Here is a 22,533-nt window from a genome sequence, read left to right on the forward strand (position 1 = left end):
TTTCTGAGTTGATGCGTGGAGGCACTTGCGCAGTGTCGTGCAGTGTTCTCCTGTTAGTCTGATTAGTATGTAGTTCATCTGTTTCTGCGCATTGTCCTCTGGCTCCTCTCCCTCCCTGTCCCCTCTCCCCCCTCCCTTCACTGCTGCCTATCCCACCTCGCCGCGCGGCCGCCCTCCTGTGCCCATGCGTACGCACATACGCGTTGACGTCAGTAGTGGGCGGAAGCGTACATGCGTGTGATTGGCCGCAAGGGCAGATAATAGAGGAAGTTGGAGGCGAAGGTAGCCACGCCCCTTGAGAAAGCCGGCGAAACATCGGGGAAACTACCCGCCTGCATGGGACGCCACGCCATCCCGCTCTCCACCCAGGCACCACTCTGAGACTCTCACCATCGGCCTCCTCCAGCCACACCACTTGCTGCCCTGGACAGGGATCAAGGAATGGAGACCATCTGGGATACACAAGTGCCCGCAGTGATCCATGCAGATTTCACACAATGCTAATTGCAAGCCAGTCCTTTTGGTGTATCAGGATGCCTGGACCACTATACAGCCTCTACCCGGAAGCATGGTGAGATGAACTGATCTATGCAGAATATATCTCTGATGTTATGATACGATCTAGATATGGAATCCATGCAGCTGTTTCTGGGAGCACCTTGGTGAGGTAACATTAAGCTGGGTGAAGATTGTGAGATATGTGTGGTGTCAAGGCTATCCCACAAAGCACATACTGTTTTCTGTACGACAGTTATAATAGTGACATTTGTCTACGCTTAAACTGCTGGATTGCTTCTCTGCTATGGTCTGTGCTATATTGCTCTCCAAAGGGTGAACTGCTTGCTGCATGGCATTTGCAACACTCACATCTAAGCTTGTGTCAATACTGCCGGACTGACTCTGTGTTTACTTATACGTTTTTCCCTTTGTTCATACATGGATGGGGACACAGCATGGTTATCACAAGCTGTTAGGTCCCAGTCATTTTTTTTGCCATCATTTTGAACGATTAGTCCTAGATGCCGGCGTGTGTGTGCTGTGGGGTGAATGGTGATAGAGGTGGTTATGGTGTGACGGGGTGGCCATCCCATGTATTTTTTAACATTTAAAAAAAAAAACATTTTTGAAACAATAAAATTTGATATGTATTTTGGAAATTGACAGGTGTTTCTCTTGATTATTGGGAGTGTATGCTCTACCTGTGATATTTTTGCAACTGCCACAATTTTTGATTAGTACAGGCCATAGAGACTACACACAGCAGGAAGTGAGTAGCAGGTGCACAGGAATGGGACGGTTGGCATCTGCCTATATACTAGCATTAGTGGCATATATCCTGGGCCGGTTTTATGTTGCCACCCTGTATAAGCATAGCTCAATGCCACATAAGGCATTTTGCAGCTAGTTATTACATTGATATTTTCATTTCAATCTGCAGATGGCTATGAATCTCCAAAACTGAGAGAAAGCTCAAATTGTTCCTCTTGGCACCAGTACTCCCACCTATTTTGTTTGGATTGCTAGTAGCCGTGGGACTGTCCAGTAACTCCTACTTTGCTGTAGCTGTTGCATAAGGCATTTTTTGGACTAATCCACTGACTGGCAACAAACTCTGACACTCCTATCTACCAGTCTATTATAGAAGCAATATGGCATAGCTGTGTTTTACGTGCATGTCAAAAAAAGGTAAGCTAGCTGAAATACTGTTTGCCACCAAATGAAAATGATAAGCAGTTCTCAACAAAAGCGGAATCTACCTTTGAATAAAGAATGTAAGCAATTAAAAAAAAAAGTGCAGACTTTGGTAGAATGACATCTGCAAAGTCGTCAGTAAATGGTTTTAGGTTATAATGTCATAAGCTTAGTGATTAATGTGTGTTGCAGATTCCAGATTAGAGCCCTAGAGCAAGACACACTTTAGGTTCATTGTGCGCCTCACATCAGCCCACAGGTATTCCAGGCATACCAGCCCTAGGCAAATACGATCTGCATGTTTTCCACTTGTGATGTCTCAATAAAGTTATTCTATAAATAAACATGGCTGCCTGAGGTGTGCACAAAGCTGCCTAGGTGTGGATGTTCTACCACTGGCAAATCACTATTTCTCCTGAAGCCCTATTAGCAAAAACAGCAGAATTTCAAAACGGCTGGTATAAATCATTTAGTCAGACCACGCCGCATTCTTGATGAATGTGCTGGGACTCCACCTGAAGCCCTTGTTCCCCACACTGTGTGTAATGTAAGCAGAAAATGTTTTACTTAGTGACACACCTGCCGCCTTTACAGTCCTCAGCTCTAGACACACAGCACTTCGCAACCTATACTTATTGCCCACAAGATCTAAACCCCTCACATGTGGAGTGAGTAATATTGATTATCTGATTACAATGGCACCTGTCAAAGGGTAGGATATATTGGGCAGCAGGACAACCATTACTTCTTGGAGGTAATGGTCCGATTTATCAAAGAAATTACAGCAGTTTTTTCTTCCTTCAACCGTTTCCAGACCATGCTAATTGAAATCTACACCCTGTTTGGGAGCTGTTATCCCTGCCAGGATGTAGATTTCAATAAGCAGGTCGCAAGGACCAGCCACTACCACTGATCATGCCATTGCTGCAGGCCACTGGATTTCATTGGCTACAGACCCTGTGATCCAATCACATTGGCTCACAGTTATCACAGGGTCAGGTGCCAATGAAATCCAATCCTGACTGTCTCACAGAGCTCTGCTGTCATAGAGACGGCACAGTGAGTGAGCTTCAGGAGAGAGGCGCAATCTGTGGTAGTGGTGGGTCCATGCGGTATGACGTTGGGGGGCCCCGTTTTTGTACCAGCAGTCTCTAGTCCTTAAGGGGCCAGAGACTGCTGGTACTGAAGTGGTTAATCACAGAGGGGCAAGACTACATACTCAGTACATCGCTGTGGAAGGTGTCGGCGCTATATAAATTCTAAATAATAATATTAATGTAATCTGCACACACATACAAAAAAAGTTAGATTCTCAGCTATGGAGAGGGAATGCACTGGACCTCACGGAGCCTTTCCAGTCCCCTGTCTGTGCCCTTGTTTCTGAGCTGTCACCCGAAGTGAAGTAACTCCTCAGCAGTGTTTGGAAGTATTTTCAGCCCTGGCCCTTGGGTGCGCAGTACGGATCCACTTGTCTTTCGGAAGTATTTGAGGACATGAGTACTTCCGAAGGGCTAAAGATGTATTCAACCAAGCTGGAGTAGACAAAGAGAAGACCGAGAAGGCTTTATGGGATCCAGAGCTTTCCATCTCAATAGTTAAGTATCTACCCGTATATACTCAAATACAAGTCGACCTTGTGTATAAGTCGACTCCAATAGCCAACCTTTTTAAAGTGAACATCCGGACTAAAAATCGACTCAGCAGCAATGAAAAGGCTTTGTGATTCTTTAACAGTTTCACAGCATCAGAACTTTGTTTCTCTTATACAAACCTAATTTTTAGCTGCACAGAAGAAAACTGCCCGGGCTTTTTTCCCCTGATGCTGTGCAAAGCATGATGGGATTTCTGATTTTGTTGTTCTCGTTCTGCTGTTTTGGTGCAATTTTATTTTTTACATTTTAAATTTGGCATTTGAAGCCTAGCGCACGCAGCTGGGAGGGGTAATCAGGACACAGGGTAGTTGGAACTGTGTCTCCTGCTCCTTGTCACCTCCTTTCAACCAAAAAGATGGCTGCCCCCATGACAAAGATGGCAGGCCCAATGAATCACAAACATTTGCCTGTTCTTTTAAAACAGGATGGGTAAGAGATTATATTACCTATCTATTCTAATTAACATAACTAATGTAACTTGATGACAGTATGTTTGGTTAGGCTGAAGTTCCCCTTTAAGCTGGATTTTTTTATTGACTCAAGTATAAGTCTACCCAGCAAAGTTAATGGCTGCACTTGGCGACCAGGAATAATGAACAGCTGCACTTGGGGACCAGGGAGAGGTTAATGACTGCACTGCATAAAATATTGCAGCAATTAACCCCTCCTGTCCCTTAAAAGCAGCCAATACCTCCTCCAGCCCCCAAGTGCTGCAATTATTCACTCTCCTTCCTTTATGCAGCCCAGTATTCCCCCCCCCCCCCTCCCCCCCAATCCCTTTCCTTGTCAATTGTTGTGGCAGGACTTTCAGACCTGGGTTTTCTTGGCATTTACTTTCCTCAAAGTATCACTTACCACTGGGTGAATTGCTGGTAATGGGAATGCCGCTAATAGTACACACATTACTCAGTGTGCTCAGTGTTGCCCGTGACTTGTGTATAAGTCGACACCTATATTTTTATGAAGGGAATCAGCCCTAAATTTCTAGACTTATACTCAAGTATATACGGTAACTCATTTTTTTCTGAACCTTTAGATTTACATTAACATGAACCAAATTGTGAGGGCTAAATGACCGAATCCGAGCATCTAATAAAAAAAGCAGATCTTGTTGGGTGTTCCTGTTGTGCAAGGGTTAGTACCTTCCATAATTGGCCCATGGACAGTAATGGAGTAATGGCAGCCTCCACAATTCTCACACCATAGGGTTTCTTTAAAGGGCAAGAGAAATGCATTACATCTGTTAGTAATTACTTGGTGGTCAATAATGTAATTTGGTTTTCTGGAAATATTTCTCAGGCAGCCTGTTTTTAGAAACATCTTCCCTTCGGTGCTCACTATTATCCTTCCTGTTTCTATGAGGACCCTCCTGCATCCTCATCAGACCTGACTACAGATCACATACACTTAAAGCGGACCGGAACTCAGAACGTCCCTTCTGCTCTAAAAGATAAGCAGCAGCATAATAACCTTTAAAGAAAAACATTTCTTTGTTACAGCTGATACAAATAAATCTGCAGTGTGTCTGCCTCCTGCTTTCATGGAAGCACACATATTGTTAACATCCTGTGCTTATCAATTAGTCTCTGTCATGGCTGTCAGCTGACACTGCTAAGAGATTAAATTATAACTTGTAAGTAGACACAGATGAGGGGGAATTAGACAGGCTAAACTCTTTAAACACATACAGGGTGCATTTCTCTCTTTTCCTTCTGCCCTGTGTAATAGTTCAGGTCCACTTTCATCACGGCTTTCACACAGAAATAGGTAATAGTGATGGGTTTGCAGAGAGAGAGGCATGAAGAAGCTGCCACAGACAATACATGAGGTGTTCAGTACAGAGTAGCTATGCGGCGGAGGAAAAGTGTTTGTATATAATAGACAGCAAGGGCTGTTCACAGATCTCTGCAGGGGAACAGTCAGTAATCGATTATAATTGCATTGTTGATCAGCAACTAATTCCTGCTGATTTAATACATTTATAAATAAATGTAATTATATTTTAAAGTGTCCTTGAAGTTAACATAATCTAGATACAAATTCACTTATCCTTTAAAGCGACCTTGAGCTAAACATAATCTAGATTTACCAGAGCACATAATGATAATGTACATACTCAGAGGTTGTTGTCAGCAAGAACTGAATGACAATACTATTTTTTAAGAGCTATATTCTTGAGAAATATACGTAAATTACTAATGTAGTAGTGTTGGGAGAAAGCCCCCAGTGTCAGGAGAAACCCCTTCAGTACCCCTTTAGTTCAGTTCAGTTTTCAAGCTCTCCTATTAATTCTTCAATATCATGGATGGTTTCACCAGCAGGAAACTTCTCAGCTCACCGTACTCTCATTTCCATTTCAATCTGTTTTTATATTGGTAACTACCATCAGAAAAAATGATCGATATTTTACTTTTGGATTTAAAGGACCACTAAAGCGAAAAAAAAGTAAGTAGTTAAAATCTGACATAACTGATAGGTTTTGGACTAGTCCATCTCCTCATGGGGTATTCTCAGTGTTTTCTTGAACAGTAGTAATATAAAAGCCAGCCGCCCTACTCACTTGCACACTATTTTGGCAGTTAGACCTAGCAATACCCGCACGGATGGACTAGTCCAAAACCTGTCGGTTCTGTCAGATTTTAACTGCTTACATTTTTTTTGCTGTAGTGTTCCTTTAACTGGTAGAATATCAGCAAAGTTTACTATTAGTTATAGTATTACCGATAATAATATATTAGCGGCTTTAACCCGCGCCCTTTATCGGCAAACTCTGCACAATTTATAACTTGCGCATTTTCATTGAATGCGTCCAGCTTATATCAGGGCTGTGGAGTCGGTACAAAAATCATCTGACTCCTCAGTTTATGAATCCACCGACTCTGACTCCAGGTACCCAAAATTTCTCTGACTCTGACTCCTTTTCTCCGACTCCACAGCCCTTGTTTATATTGCACAAGTTTACTTCAGAGTCAGTTTGGAGGAAAGGGAAGGGGTTACCAATTTTCCCAGCGTATTCATTTCTCCAAATCTGTAACGTCACTTTCTTTAGCAAGGCTGTGGTTATACCTGACTGTATAGAACACATGACAAAGAAAATGACAACCAATCTGTACAGATTTCTGCCCTGAGCAATAAAGCTGGTTCACTCAGCAAAGGTTGTGGTGACAAATCACAGCTGCAGCGGAGGAAAAGCAAATCAATCACAGATTCTGGCCACGTTTTTCACACCTCTCTGGATTCATTCCAACAATGCCCATTATAAGGATCTTCTTCCCCGGCCTCATGCCACCTTTTATGTGACCGCAGAACGGGACTGTCTGAAAGGAGAAAAGGATTGAGTTACAGGTGGACACAGCAGAGGATAAACAGACAGACAGAAAAATAACATTTATATCACACGATTCTCCTGGCGGACTCAAAGCACCAGAGCTGCAGCCACTAGGATGTGATCTATTGGCAGTAGCAGTGTTAGGGAGACTTGCCTAAGGTCTCCTACTGAATAGGTGCTGGCTTACTGAACAGGAAGAGCCGAGATTTGAACCCAGGTATCCTGTACACTATCCAGCCATGACCACACATGCCAGTAGCAGCCGCTCAGTACATACTCTCCATTTCACCAGGAGATAATCAGTCCTATTAATCTTTCCCAGCAGTAAAGGAAACTAATACATAATTAAATGGAGGAAACACAGCAGCAACACAAGCTGTAGCTTAACCTCATTCTGGTGCCAAACCTTAGCTATGTACGGTTTGCTGTGGGACTGAATCATTCCCAGGATACATTATTTCTAGAGTCTGCACACAATGAAAATAGCAAATTGTCAGCTTTGTATTAAGCTACATAACACAGGCTAGATTATTTATTGTTAGTGGCAAGCAATTGTGATTATCTTAGGTAAAAATCTATCATCAGTAAAATTGTCCCACAGCACCGTTTAGTGATCTATAATAATCCTGACATTTGTATATGCTGCTGCCAGATTGCTAACAAACCAGCCTCGCCACTGTCACATTACACCGATCCTTCGCTCACTGCACTGGCTACCAGTAGAATGGAGAATACTCTTCAATTGGACTGCTGACATTCAAATCCCGGCACAATCTGGGCCCCGGATACATGAAGGACTTGCTGAAGCTGCACCACACCTCTCACAACCTCAGATCAGCAAGTTCTATAAACTTGGTCACTCCCAGAGTGCACCTCAAAAAATCCTGAGACAGAGCCTTCTGCCATGCTGCCCCTACTCTTTGGAACTCCCTGCCACACCCAGTAAAGACAGCACCATCCCTGGAGCTATTCAAATCCAGACTGAAAAGCCACCTGTTTAGCCTGGCATTTCCTCTGTACCACGATGGTCTGAGCCATGCTTATGTGCTTTGAGTCCTATGGGAGAAAAGAGCTTTACAAATGTTATTTGTTGTTGTTGTTGTATAGCGCTTTTCTCCTGTTGGACTCAAAGCGATCAAGAGCTGCAGCCACCAAGGGCGTGCTCAAGAGCCACTAAGGGCATGCTGTAAAACAATGGCAAATCCAATTGAATCGATTTGAATCCTGATTGAACATGTCGGATTTAATCGGATCGTAAATAGAATCGTAATCGAATCTCACAAAGAATCATATCATGAAGATGGGGTTTAAGTGGATGTGTGTACGTACCATAACACATACTAATCCATATGCAGGGTGAGCATCCCAGATTTTATGTACAGATCTGAGGTAGACACTTGTATTAAGCTACATTGTATACGAGACAAGCTGGCACAAACTTTGTATATAACAAGTAACTACTGTAGTAAAAAAAAAAAAATCACGTTTAGCAGTATAATATATACCGTATACCGTATACAGTACTGTAATACATAAAAAAAAGATTCAAAGGTTTGTAAACAGAATGATAAAACACAAGACACTGCCATTCCTGCAAAACTTGTATAAACGTCCCTCAAAACATACAAGCCCACTAAAGAAATAATATAAAGACTACTGAGCTTGTACAGCAGGAGGTTTGGCCTCCTTGAGTTTCAGCAATGTCCCCCCATGTGAGTGAGACTTCACTAAATCACACGCATTGTTTCTGCTATTGCGGAATAAAGAATAAGAAATAATTGATAACAGAGGGAGTGCAGCTGTGTGACTACAGCCTCGCCCCAATGTGCCGCCACAGAGCGCCGCTTACACGTGCTTCTGCTGCGGACGGTTTAATAGGGAATTTATTAGACATGTGCAGAGAAGAATCTCAGTAAATGAATAGCAGCTTTGATGGAATGGCTGCAGAGAGGCCTCCTGTGACACATAACACTGCAGCAGAATAAACCGCTCAGGATAGCGCACTTACCATTCATGAGAGGGAGTCTCTGTGGGATTATGGGGCAGCCTCCTCAATGGTAGCAAATAGCTGAGGGAAATGGGCAGAATAGCTCATCATTCAGTGATATGTGCACCAGAGAGGCACTTTAACAGGCTCAAAGGATACTTCCTCTCTATGAGCCTATGTGACATTTCTCAAAGCCTTTGAATTTGACCTCCATATCAGACCTCCCTGTCATTTTAAGAAACAAGAACTTGAAATGTCCTGGCAGAGTAAGCGCTGGGGCCCACTATGAGGGCTTTTGCCGCACTTACCGAATGCTGGTAATTCCACTGCAGTGTTGCAGAGTAACCAGGCCAGGTTTTTTTTTTAAAAGTGACCGTATGGATTGCCTAGAAAGCATACTTTACCTGTCGGTGTCAGCCGCTGTCTCCGTCCTTTTCCTCACACACACATACCCCACATGGTTGCCGGCATAATGTGGGTGCATGTGTGACATCACACTAGCACCAATGTTTAATAGCCTGGCAACCACGTGGGGCATGTGTGTGTGAGGAAAAGGATGGAGACTGTGACAGACACCGACAGGTAAAGTACGTTTTCTAGGCAATCCATACGGTCACTTTAAAAAAAAAAAAAACCTGGCCTGGTTACTCTGCAACACTGCAGTGGAATTACCAGCATTTGGCAAGTGCTGCAAAAGCCCTCATAGTGGGCCCCAGCCCTTACTCTATTAAGCCAAGTTATTGTTTCTTACAATGACAGGGAGGTCTGATATGGAGGTCTCCCTATGTCAAATTCAAATGTCACATAGGCCGACATCCTTTGTGCCATTTTAATATGAACAAAGGACACGGCACTCAGAGAGCTGTGAACAGCGACAAGATGTATTGGAGTAACAGGTTACACACACACTGTCCAACTAGGAGGGACAGTGCCAGGGGTTCTGTTGCATTTGTCACTCGACCAGATATCGCACGCCTTGACCGAACACACACCTGACTGAGCACGTCGGCCTGAGATTTTGCAGCATGTCTGATCAATACATGCGACAAATTTCAGTCAGAAATTGGTTGCCTCGTCCGACGTGGCCACCTTTACTGAGGAAACAGGAGCAGTTATCCTGAACAACCAATCAGATTTCAACTGGCTGGATAGTGTCCTGTGTCTGCCTCTGACACAGGGGACCAGGGATTGAATCTAGGCTCTTTCTATTTAATAAGCCAGTGCCTATTCAGAAAGGAGTTCTTGGGCAACACTCCCTAACACTGCTACTGCTTATTGAGTGTGCTCTAGTGGTTGCCTCGCAATTGCTTTGAGTTCAAAAGGAAAAAAGCGCTATACAAATGCAGGAATTATTATCATTATTAAATAAAACAAAGATTCTGTTGGTTATTCTGAGAAACAGCTCCACTCCTGTTTGCAGTGTAGATATTGCCGGGGTCAGGGATTCACATCTGCACACATTACAACTGGGCAGTGTGTATTCCCAGGCTATCCCAAACACTGCCATAGAGCAGCCACAGAGATGAGAACAGCCTGTGACCCTCCATTCATTACACAGAGTTAGAACAAACAGCAAGCAGAGTGAGTCATTACTGCAGACAGCGGCACACCCCCAGCTGTAATCTAATGCTAATTACACACATTATAAATTATGCCTTCTTCCCAGAACCCACCACCTAGCCTACTATCGCCATTCCCATTATCATGCATTATTGTGCTCTTCTCGTACTGCACAACAGACATATGCAGAGTATTCTCAGTGTACAGCAGGAGTATGTTCTGTACAGTGCAGCATCAGTAAAGGGATGCAGAGGGTGCTATTGCACCGTGGCCCACTGGGTGATCTTTATCAACCGCAGTATTAGCTCTTCATTAGTGCGATGGCGGTAATGATTTACTCTGTATGAGTTGGAATTGTGGTAATCATTAACAAACTGTTCCAAACTGTTGCTTACACTTCTGTAACACTGCAGTTGTCCTTGGAACGTTTTGGTGCTCCATATCAAGCACAAGGCAACTAAGGCAGGTGCCTAGGACCTGGTAGGTGTCCAGGGACCCGGCTGCTACCTTGTCTGATCCCCATTCCTCATTTTACCTTATCAAATAAGTCAGGTGACCTGCAAAGGAGATAAATCTTCTATCTTGGCTAGGGCCCCCTTTCCTGTTAACCCCTTCCAATCCCCCTTGCACCTAATTTTTTTTCCAGGATGCTGGGGGAAGGGGGGATGCAGGTGACCAGGAAAGGATCTGCATTAGGCTTCTTTCACATCAGTGATCGCGTGCAGGAGACATTCTCCTGCACGCGTTATATGGCCTGCGGCGAGTTGTCGGGATGTTGTGGTGCGAAGCAATAAGCGGTGGTAGTTATTACATCACCAGACAGGAAAAAGCCGTCTCCCGACGATTAAAAGCTCCCGGGTGTGTTGAACCAAAACGCACTGAAATGCAGCGTCGTTGTGTCTATGGACTTTCATTTTACCTTGGTTAACTTTAAAACACACAAAATGAGCTCAGATGTGAAAGAGCCCTTAGCGATCCAGAGGCTCTATACCCAGCACCAGTGGCGGGGTCAGCACTAGCTTGTGCGCTCTAGTTCCGCCCCTTGCACTAGAGCCAGTGTAATATCCTTATTATGCGACGCTCCATGCACCTGAAGTGGATCAAAGTGTAAACTTTGTCCATCACTTTGATCCACATGGGGGATGCCATCCCGGAGCAGATCGAGGAGCTGCCCCTACAGGCCCCAATGCGCCCAAAAGGACTTAGTCGGTGTCACGGACGATTGCGGGGACGCAGGCGCGTCCTGGAACCGCCCGTGAAGAAAAGAACGATCGCACTCGATTCCTGCATCGATTGCGCCTCAGATCAATAGAACCAAGATTTGACGTGTAGTATCCCTATGCCTAGGAACAGCTGGGAAATCTGTCTTAGCTGAAATAACAGCCTGGGGGGAAGGTGTTAATTAGCTTGGACATATTCCCTGTGGAAGGCACAATTCCCCTTTTGGCTCTGGGAACCAGGTGACACTTAGCTGATCTCATGGAGATGTTAATTAACCAAAGGATGCCTAGGTGCAGCCAAGCAGGCTACGAATCCACGGGAGGTCTGGACACTCTGTTCTCTGCTAAAGATCAAAGGAAAGTCAGCTGTTAGCAGCTAGAACATCCTGAATAAACCTGAGTCTCATCCTGGCATAATCCATAACTTCCCAGATCTGTAATATTTCTGGGGTTCCTGAGATGGCAGCTTCACCAAACGTGGGGGAAGTGTAGCATGAGCCCCGGTGCTGGTTCTGAGGAAGTTTCAGAACCTTCGGAGGTAAGGACTGCCAGCTAGGCAGTTTCAAAGTGCCCTGATGATACCACAGGGGTCCCACCCCTCATGTCTGGTATCAGGGCGCTGGGTAAATCGAGACAGACCTGAAAATGTTAATAAATCAGCCCTGACCTGTACGGTTCTGTGAGATAGAGCCTATATATGGGTAGATATGATTTCTAGCCCCAGTACAAGGGGAGGGCTCATCTCATCTTTGAAGGGGGTGTATGGCTCCCCGCCCTCACTCCCTCCTACTGAAGCAGGGGCATAAGAATGGCTGAGGACCCAAACTCAGTGTCCTCCACACTGAACCATCTTGCACTCATCAGATGCCAGCTTGAGGATATGCTGGCATCCACCTGGTCTGAACTCTGAACTCTGGACTTTGAAACCAAGAACTTTATGATTCTTCCCACAATAAGGACATCTTTCCAGGAACTAAGTATTTTTCTCCCTTCTTTTATTTTTCATACTGGCTATTACTGTCTTAATAATTGTGATTTTTAATAATTGTCTGTATATATTAATTATTTATATTGCGTGAATAAACGACTTTCTCCAAGTCATTCACTTTCCGCTACCCTGCTTATCAGCACACACAGAACTGATCCCGGGTCTCTGAAGATACGCTACTGTTTGTTTGTTGTTGGCTAGACAGAATATCGTGTGTTTAACCGTTTTATTCGCAGGATTAGTCAGTCAGTTAGTGGGCCCCACGGTCCCATGATAACCGCGGTGGTGGCAGTTTACTCTGAACCAGTGGGTGAAGTGGTAATCACCCGTGGCTCACAGGCTCCCTTCTGAGTTGTCTGCGGCTAATTCTTAACGGTTCCTGCGCATTGACTGCGACCAGAGTTCGCACGATCTGTGCGCTGGCACCGTTTGGAAGGCTAAGTGCGGTCAGCCACTAGGGCTCCTGTGACAGTCGGTCACTCTGATTTGTACAGGATGGTGTTGTGCCATATTTTATGCAGCAATAGCGCCACCAAGTTTTATTATGTCAGACTATATTCGACATTGACGCCATGCAGGAAAATGGCACTGTCAGACATAGGCCTCGATTCATCATTGTCTTTGCGATAACTTTTTCCAGTTCGTTAAATTACCGAATTTGACGTTTATCGATTTCTAGTTGTATTCATCAAGGTTTTTCTGCATTCGGTGTGATAAAATATCGATAATAATGTGGTTAAAGTCGCCCACGATTGCGGGTTGACAAGCTGTTTTGGACTTTGAGGACTGTTTTAATACTAGTCTAAAGACTGTATTTCGCTTATGTATCGATTGATACATTTGTTTTGGTTTGTTGATGTATTGTTTATGTTTCAATTTATTACTTGAAAAGAATTAATAAATAATTAAACAATTTCTTAAACCGCGATAAATATAGCCTACGGCCAAATTTCTCCAAGCTGGTTGTCAGTGTGTTTATTAATTATGGTTTGCATATTATCTTGTCAGTGCCACTTAAGTTACCAAGTGCATCCATACATTTGCAACTAATATTAAATCCTGAAACAGACATGTTCAGTATCTTTCATTTTCAAAAAAAGTCTCCTCGAGCCCTTGTTCATCTCTCACTGCAGGTGTCATATATGGCTGCATTCACACAATCACAAACTCAAGTCACTTTCAGCAGCCTCACTATGTTCTGATATGACCCAGGTGAGGGCTGCTAACATTCCCCCCCATGCAGCACACAATTGTGTTCTCTGGCGTTCTGCGCTTTTCTCCAGCGTTTGTCTCTCTCCCCCGTGGTGTCACTACTGCTGCTTCTCCTCACAGTTTCCTGTCATTGACTTAACAAGACAATTTGATGTTTTGTCCTTGGAAATGCCCCAAATATTCTGAACTGGCAATCTAAATCCCAACATGCTTCATTCTCAGCTCAGCGCATCAATCTTTTAGAGCCTGGGAATATACTCTGGGCTTTCCACATTCATATTTAAAACTAAGAAAAAAGGAATTACAGTATTTTTAATTTCACTTCTGCGAGTCACAATTGGAGATTTGGCATTTTTTTTGTATTCCGACCCAGTATTATAGCACAGGGCAAAAGTAACTCCAGCAGCTCTAAAGTTCATGCCATAAATAACCACAAATACACAGTGAGTTAGGCTAGTGTTGTCCAGTTCAGCTTTCGCTCTCTGTGGACATTTCTGTCAGTAGATTGGGGAGGCCCGGTCTTTGCTACATTAGCTGCTGTCTGACTGCATTTACGTTGTGTGTTATGATATGCGTACAGCCCAATACTAGTATATGGCAAACAGGCCTGCAAGGAAAGGCACTGGTAACAAGAGGATCTGCAGTCCTGGCCACAGGGAAGACAGCCAATGGTATAGCAAAGGGCAGGTCTCACCTTCCTAATCTACTGAGAGGAGGCACTGTGAAGGAGAAGCAGGACATTTGTGTGCCAGAAGTACTGAGGAAGTTTGGTGCTGCCAGAGGCGCCCATAATAATTACGACTATAGGGAGAAATCTACAAATAGTAGCTGCTTACATCCACAATTTCTAGCCGCAGTTTGCCCTAGCGCCTGCTGTTTTATCGGGCACTCATATTTCCAGGGCTGTAGAGTCGGAGTTGGAGTCAGAGCCAAATGAGTCGGAGCAATTTTGGGTAACTGTAGTCGGTGGTTTCATAAACTGAGGAGTCGGAGTCAGGAGTAAGATGATTTTTGTATCGACTCCACAGCCCTGCATATTCCCCCCAAACCCAAAATAACTTTGGGCACCTGTGGCAGCATCCAAACCCGATCATTTTTTATGCAGGGTGTATATCGGCGAGTTTGCAGCAGGGGTAGTACAGTTCTGTTCTCACTGTACTTGAAACGATTTAGAGAAGTCACACTTGATTACATTCACACCTTCTATCAACACACGTGATTACATTCACACCTTCCCCTGGATAAATAAGGGCAGAGAGAAGTGGGAGGGGGGTGGCAGCTCCTACAACTATTAGAAACCAAGACAAACTGCAGAAAAAAAGTTGCTTGGATCTCTTTAAAGGTGGCCATTAACGATCCAATCTTTTTCATCCAATCTTACAAAATCTATCTAGTATAAGAGTAAATTGAGTGAATACATAGGGCTTGATTCACAAAGCGGTGCTAACCTACTTAGCACGCCTAAAGACTTTTGGGCGTAATAACCACTGCACTAAGTAGGTTAGCACCGTTTTGAGGAATAAACTCGCGCGCAAAGTTGTGCGCGCGCAAAGTTGCATAGGGTTTAATGGGCGCATAAAACTTTACACGCGCAAAACTTTATGCGCACTAAACTTTACGTGCGCAAACTATTACGCGCACATTAGCATGTGAAGAGGCAGTTTGCACGTGATAAGCAGCTTTTCACTGGCGTGCTAACAGTTAGCACGTTTTTGTGAATCAAGCCCATTGAATGGATAAGTTAAGCAGCCCCTTATATTACATAAAAATGGTAAGATTGGATCATTAGTGGCCACCTTAAAGAGAACCCGAGGCGGGGTTCTTACTTCGCAATCTCCATACAGAGGCTGGGTCTGCCTATAGAGCCCAGCCTCTGTTGCTATATAGCTTCCCCCAAAGCCCCCCCTGCGCGCTGCGAGACCCCATAAAACACAACCGCATTATGCGGCTGTGTTTACCTCACTAATGTCAGTCTCTGCTCTCCCCCACCTCCTGAATCGTTCCGGTCCCCGCCCGCATCCCTTCCCTCAAATCAGCGGCGAGGGAAGTGACGTGGGTGGGGCCAGAGCGATTCAGGAGGCGGGGGAGCGGCGAGACTGGCATTAGTGAGGTAAACACAGCGCGCTGCGACACGCTGCGTGTCGACAGCGCGGCTGTGATTAATGGGGTCTCGCAGAGCGCAGGGGGGGCTTTGGAGCAAGCTATATAGCAACAGAGGCTAGGCTCTATAGGCAGATCCAGCCTCTGTATGGGGATTGCGATGTAAGAACCCCACCTCGGGTTCTCTTTAAGCCTGAATGTATAGGAGCACAGCTGCAGGAGAGCACAGCTACACAGCCAACATTTCAACTTGAAAAGCTGAATTCCAAAGGTAACTCTTGTATTTTTACACTAATCAGCATGATTGCTTTTAGAATTTGCTTTTTACAGTTTGGGGTTTATTGGGGCTTTAAATGACTGCAATGTTCTGTGCTTTGCAGACTTGTGAAATGGAGACTATGGAGGAACATCATAAGGAGAACCCACCTCGCAGGTTGCTTCATGCAGGTGGAAATCAGTCGGCTTGTGTACATGTTTTGCTTACGATATGCATTGCTGAAGGATTATTCAAGGATCCTGAGGGCAGTGTCTGGAATTTTTCAGCATTTACTCATTTCAGTTAATGGTTTCTTTTGTCATGCTTTGCCATACTCTGCCTATATATATATTGATGTAGCATGTTGGGCTGCCGTTCCATAATTATTGTGCCAAAGGAATCCCTTGTAAACACACAGCAGATGAATCATAAATGTGCTTCAAACACATCATAAAAGCTACATGTCTGTGAAGGCTCTTATTTATTCAGGTCATGGGAGTCCCAAAGGAAGAGAAAGCTGCGCCATCTGATGTTTCCTCCTCCTGTTGAGAAGGCATTCGTTTGGTCATGAAGAGGTCACAATTTTTTTGTTTTGAGGTGAAAGCACACCAACTATTTACATTTACAGATAATTCACCACTCCAGGCAACAGAAAATCTAGCCATTTATAGACTGGTTATTACATTACCTAGCCTGAAGAAGTCATTTGGATTGGTGACAACGGGGTAATTCACACAATTTATTTTATGAATTATCCCCCCTAATCTAGCTTAAAGTGACTGAATGAGGGAAAGCATCTTCCAGCCCCATGCAGTCAATAAGGTAAGTTTGGTTGTGTCGCTGTCCCCAAACTAAAATGTACTGCGCATATGGCCGTGCACCTCATCGATCGAGCTCCTGTAGCTGGAAGCATTCTGCACATGCACAGCTGCAAGTTATACGAACAGGAGCGCGGTCAAGGACGCGTGTGCGGCCCGGGAGTCACAGCGGGTGACAGCGGCACAAGCGAGTAACAAGGGAGGACAGCGAGGGACTTGATAGGCTGCGGGAGGGTGGAAGAAGCCCCAGGTAAATAAAATAACTCTTCTTTATCTCACCTTAAGTTTCTTTTAACTTGTGATCTATGTCTCGTTATTTGGCATAACTCATGATTTATCTATACTTATCTACCTCATGTTTCTTATCTCCTTTCTGAAGTAAATCTCCTATCTTAGCTAACAAATTACCTCTTTGTATCTGTTTTAACTCATGATTTATCTATCTCTCTACGGCCTGATGCAATACCTTTCTATAAAGTTGCCGTGCGCAAATAGAGCATGGCAATTTTACCGATACTAGTGCCAGGGGAGTATCATGTGTTGACCAGTATGCGCAATCTAGGTAAGCTGTGCGTTGCAATTGTAACACGGATTATGCTAGTTACACAAGCAGCGTACTGCGTGTTACCATGGCAACTCACGCATTACCCAGGTAACGTAATTGCACAATGCCCGCTACTACCATGGCGTTAATACCAGTAAGACTGAATATATTACCAAAAATGAGTGCAACAGTACTAGCATGTGACTTATCTATTAATTATTGGCTGTCTTAAGGTGTGTACACACCTTTGACGGATGCCCCCCGTCAGGGATCAGAACCTGATCCCCTTGGGCGACATTGTGGGGCCGGGCTGCACACACGCGTGTCAGCTGTTATGTCACACAGTGGGGGAGTGAGGCGAACAATGGGATCGGTGGGTTATCAGCGTCGCTGGAGGAGAGTAGATCTGCCCGGCAGGTCACTCGCTGGTTGGGGGTCAGGTGTTGCCGGCTGCTGTACACGCCTGATTATCGGCGTGTGTGTGTATGGGCCTTTAAGCTGGCCATACCTTACTCTATGTATGGCCAGATTGAATATCAGATAGATCTCAAATCTGAACAGAGATATTTTGCCTGCTCACACACTGCACAGTGATTTGCAAAAGATGTCAGCATTGTACATAGAGTACTAGGGGGAATATTTCAGCTTGGAGGTTTACACTTTGGGGTTAGCATTTATCTGTATCACTAAGTATTTAAAGGACTGTACCAACTGTAGCGGTGTAAGTTGTGCAATGAGGAGGCAGAGGCAGATTTATTTATTTATGATGTATTATTATTTTAATCTCAAATCTTACTACAAATGATTTTGACAAGTTAAGCATCTCCTAAGCCTAACCTAAGAAACCCACACCACATGTTGAGAACGAAGGTCCTAGAGCAGTAAAGTTGAGACTGCCCCAGTTTATGTTGGATAGGAGACTTGGGGACCTGCTAGATTAGCATCATTAGTGAAATGAAGCAGCTGCTTTAGTTGAAGTACCATAACATACCCCTGAATGAGTTTGTTTAACTCCAGATCTTATCCAGTGTGCACAGGAAGCCAGTAATCCCCAGTACAAGTTCAACAGAGGCTTTGACTGATCTGTCCTCAAGCTCCGCCTCAGCCCTTCACAGGGTCTACAAAGTAAAGAGAACAATAAACTACTTCAACTCCCAATATCAGCCAGGTATAACAGAGCTCTCACTGGCTTATGGATGGCTAGAAGGGGCGGGTCAAAGATTCAGGATAAGTAAGTAAAGTCCTCAGTTCCATATACGCCTGTGAGGTGCCTGGAAGTACAAGATGGGAAATAACAAAGATATTTCCAGGAACCTTGTGATATCTACACTTCAAGTGATACTCTACCCTTTTTTGCTAAAAATTTTGTTCCTTCAATTCACATTTATACATGACAATGGATTTTCTACACTGTAAGTTTGCTACCTTGGTTGTATCCGCAGAGACAGCCCACTTGTGTAGTTCAGCTTCCCTATCCACATAATGGGCTTGATTCACTTATGCTGGCAATACACGGGTCAATTCTGAGCTGATAAGATGGTTAGACAGATAATATCCGACATGTCCGATTAATGTGTGATCGTTTTGCCGCTCGATTTGTCATTGAAGTGAATTGAAAAAAGAAAAACAAGCGGAAGATAAGAAAATCGAGCAGGCAAAACGATCGGGTGCAGAATCGACCCATGTATTTCCTGCATAAGACAAATAGCATGCCTTATCCGAGTTAACACTCCTTATCAGAGATAACACACCTTATCAAAGTTAATACACCTTATCTGAGTAGCATAGCGAGCGCTACGAACCCGCAGGGGCTCAGGGCAGGATGAGTGGAGCTCTCCTCATTGCCAATTAGCAGGCATAAGTTTGTAGCTCTCGCTAGGCTACTCTGATAAGGCGTGTTAACTTTGATAAGGTGTGTTATCTCTGATAAGAAGTGTTAACTCGGATAAGGCATGTTATTTGTCTTAGTGAATCAAGCCCAATGAGTGTTATACGTGCCAGTTTTCTGATTACCGTACCCCCCTCTAGTGTTTAAATGCTTGCTGCATTGCACAGCTGATTACACATGCAGTAGATAAATGACTAGGGCGTTACTAGGCTGTCAGTACTTTACACAGAGCACTTCTGATTCATGTTGTAGAAATTTTTATTTTTATTAATGGTCCTCTTCGACGAGCAGTTGATAGGCAGTGAAAAGACTGTTGAACTCTCACAACTGCTTGCTGCTTCCTAGTAACTGCTTGCTGCTGCCTGCTAACTGCTGGCTGCTGCTTGGTAACTGCTCACTGAGCGTGCAGTTCAGCTGCCTGTGGAAAAGGGCCCTTAGTGTGGAACTTCATTGTAGGCAGCAATTTTACGCCAAAAAAACCTGAACAGACAGAAGGTAGAAGCCACAAGGTGCCGGCAAGTCTTTAGGGCTGGTTCACACTCAGGACTCAAATCGCAATCTTGAATGTGCGTCGACCTGTTACAATGCAGAGATGCGAACACGTCTATACGATTGTATGGGTAGCCAGTTCAAACAGGATAATTATTGTGCAGCGCAATGCGCATAGGGCGAGCACTCCTTTACTGCAATACATTGTGAATTACTGACTGCAGATTAGGTGTTCTGCCTCCACTCTGTATCCATGGGATGTGTGCTTGCTGCACATGGGTGTTTCACATATTACTGAAGGTAAAAGGCCAGCACAACAAACTAGCATTTTAAGGCCTCTTTCCAGCAAACTGTTACCAGGTAGCAGTGAGCAATTATCAGGCAGCAGCAAGCAGTTGCCAGGCAGCAGCAAGCAGTTGTGAACGTTGAGAGGCATTTCACTGCCTATCAACTGTCCGTGGAAAAAAGGCCTTAGGCCTCTTTTCAACGGACTGTTGAACTGTGTGCTCAGCAAGCAGTTACCAGGCAGCAGTGAGCAGTTGCCAGGCAGCAACAAGCAGTTTGTTAAACTCCAGGCAGCATTGAGCAGTTAGCAGGCAATAGTGAGCAATTGGGCTCGATTCACAAAGCGGTGCTAACCCAGTTAGAGACTTTAGGCGTGATAACCATTGCACCACGCTGGTGAAAAGCCAGTTTAGGCGTGCTAAGTTTAGGCGTGATAAGTTTAGGCATGATAAGTTTAGGCGTGATAAGTTTAGATAAGTTTAGATCGCGCGCAAAGTCCCGCACGCAAAGCAGCGCCATTAAACTCTATGCGAAGTGCACCAGACTTTGCTAGCGGAAAACTTTTGATCAGCTGTGTATTGCGGTGCTAACCCAGTTGGTGCTTAAACTTATCATGCCTAAACTTATCATGCCTAAACTTATCACACCTAAACTTATCATGCCTAAACTGAGTTTAGGCGTGATAAAGGGCTTTTCACCAGCGTGCTAACTGTTAGCACCGCCTTGTGAATCAGGCCCATTGTGAGAGTTTGAGAGGCATGTCACTGCCTATCAACTGTCCGTGGAAAAAAGACCTTAAAGTGGGGAAAAATGTTAGCAAGCATTATTTCGCTTCAAGCTTCAGTTAAGCCCTGATAGGTCCAAATGTTTTATTTTTTTTATAGGACATCTGGTAGCCCCATGTTCACACTGACGAGTGTATACAGAGCTGCACACAGCCACAACAGAGTAGCCATGCTACAAAGCTCCTTCACAGCAGATTATACAGGTTTTAAAGGGAAATCTGAAAGAACCTGTTTTGTAGAATGCAACATAACAGCAATAGGCACATCATGCACGAGTTTCCTTCTATTATCTGTAACACCGCAGGGGGCATTTGAAATATCGTGCAAAGGTAAGTGGATCCAGATTAGTAAAGCAACACTACTAGTTTGGCTTAAAGGAAAAGATCACTGAGGTGTTTAAAAAATGATTTTGTCATTAAAGGCAACCTGAGGTGAGAGGTATATGGAGCCGGACATAATTATTTCCTATTAAACAATGCACATTGCCTGGCTGTCCTGCTGAACCTTTACACCTAATACTTTTAGCCATAGACAAGCCAAATAACAATCCCTATCACTTCAGCTTCCTATTAAGGCTAGATACACAGCGGCATTAGACACTAGCGTTTCCGCGTTGCCAGGTGAATGACGGGGGAATGCTGGCAAAAATGCAAACGTGGGATTTCAATGATAGCATTCACATCAAAGTTCAGTCTCAATGTTACATTGGTATTGCACTCAGTGGACCCTCTATGTAGCATCTTTTGGCCATCCCACCACCAGGAAACCACCATGAAAAACAAGTACAGTACTACTACAGCACTAACATTGGGAAACAAAACGCAGCATCTCTTGCCTTCCCATCCAGCAGAGCTAGCTAAAGATATCATGCATGCTCATATAGTAACAATTACAATAACATTTCTATAGCGCTTTTCTCCCATAGGACTCAAAACACTTAAGCTCTCTGAGATTCAGTAATTGGTAGTAGGGTGAAGTGTTAACACAACAAAATTATACTTCTGCAAATGCCAAACTGAACTTAAACATGTCCAGAGATGGAGCTGTCCTGATCTGCAGAGGTAAGGAGTTCCATAATGTAGGAGCTGGGTTAGAGTTGGGTCCGTCACACCAGGCTTGAAGGAAAGATATAGTTGGGTGTTGTCAGCAGGGGCGTAGCAATAGGGGTTGCAGAGGTAGCGACCGCATCGGGGCCCTTGGGCCAGAGGGGCCCCATGGGGCCCTTCCTAAACCAAAGTATAAGCTGTTTATTGGTCCTGTGTTGGTAATGATCACTTCCATAGATGCTTTGAATGGTGGTAATCATTAACAAGCTGTTCCCCATCCCCTTCTGGCACCTCTGACACTGTAGATGACCTTGGCAGGTTTTGTTGCGCCGTATCAATTGCTACGTATAGAGTTCTTGGGGGGCCCCAATGTAAAACTCGCACCGGGGCCCCGAGATTCATAGGTACGCCACTGGTTGTCAGCATAGCAGTGGTATGTCAGGCCGTGTTTTTGGATTAGTTTTCCAAGCGGTAATATGTAGATTGTGAAGAGCAGTGGAGAAAGGATTGAGCCCTGGGGCACCCCATACTTAAGTGGTACAGAGGTGGACAAGAAGGGCCCCACAGACACTTTTTGGGTTCTGCCACTCAAGAAGGATTGGAACCACTGGAGAACTATGCCATCAATCCCACAGTATTCCCTTAGCCTTTTAATTAAGATGTCATGGTCAACTGTATCAAAG

General features: G+C 44.4%; 1 protein-coding gene across 2 annotated transcripts in view; it reads right to left on the reverse strand.

The window, feature by feature from the left end:
- LGALSL (galectin like) overlaps positions 1–22,533 on the reverse strand; it is a 77,171-nt gene that overhangs the window by 29,450 nt on the left and 25,188 nt on the right. For both annotated transcript variants that reach the window (XM_068232358.1, XM_068232357.1), the window contains exon 3: positions 6,573–6,661. In XM_068232358.1, coding sequence (XP_068088459.1) covers positions 6,573–6,661 — 89 coding nt within the window. The remainder of the gene's footprint in view (positions 1–6,572; positions 6,662–22,533) is intronic.

This window comes from Hyperolius riggenbachi, chromosome 4 (genome assembly GCF_040937935.1).
Source record: "Hyperolius riggenbachi isolate aHypRig1 chromosome 4, aHypRig1.pri, whole genome shotgun sequence".
Taxonomy (NCBI): domain Eukaryota; kingdom Metazoa; phylum Chordata; class Amphibia; order Anura; family Hyperoliidae; genus Hyperolius; species Hyperolius riggenbachi.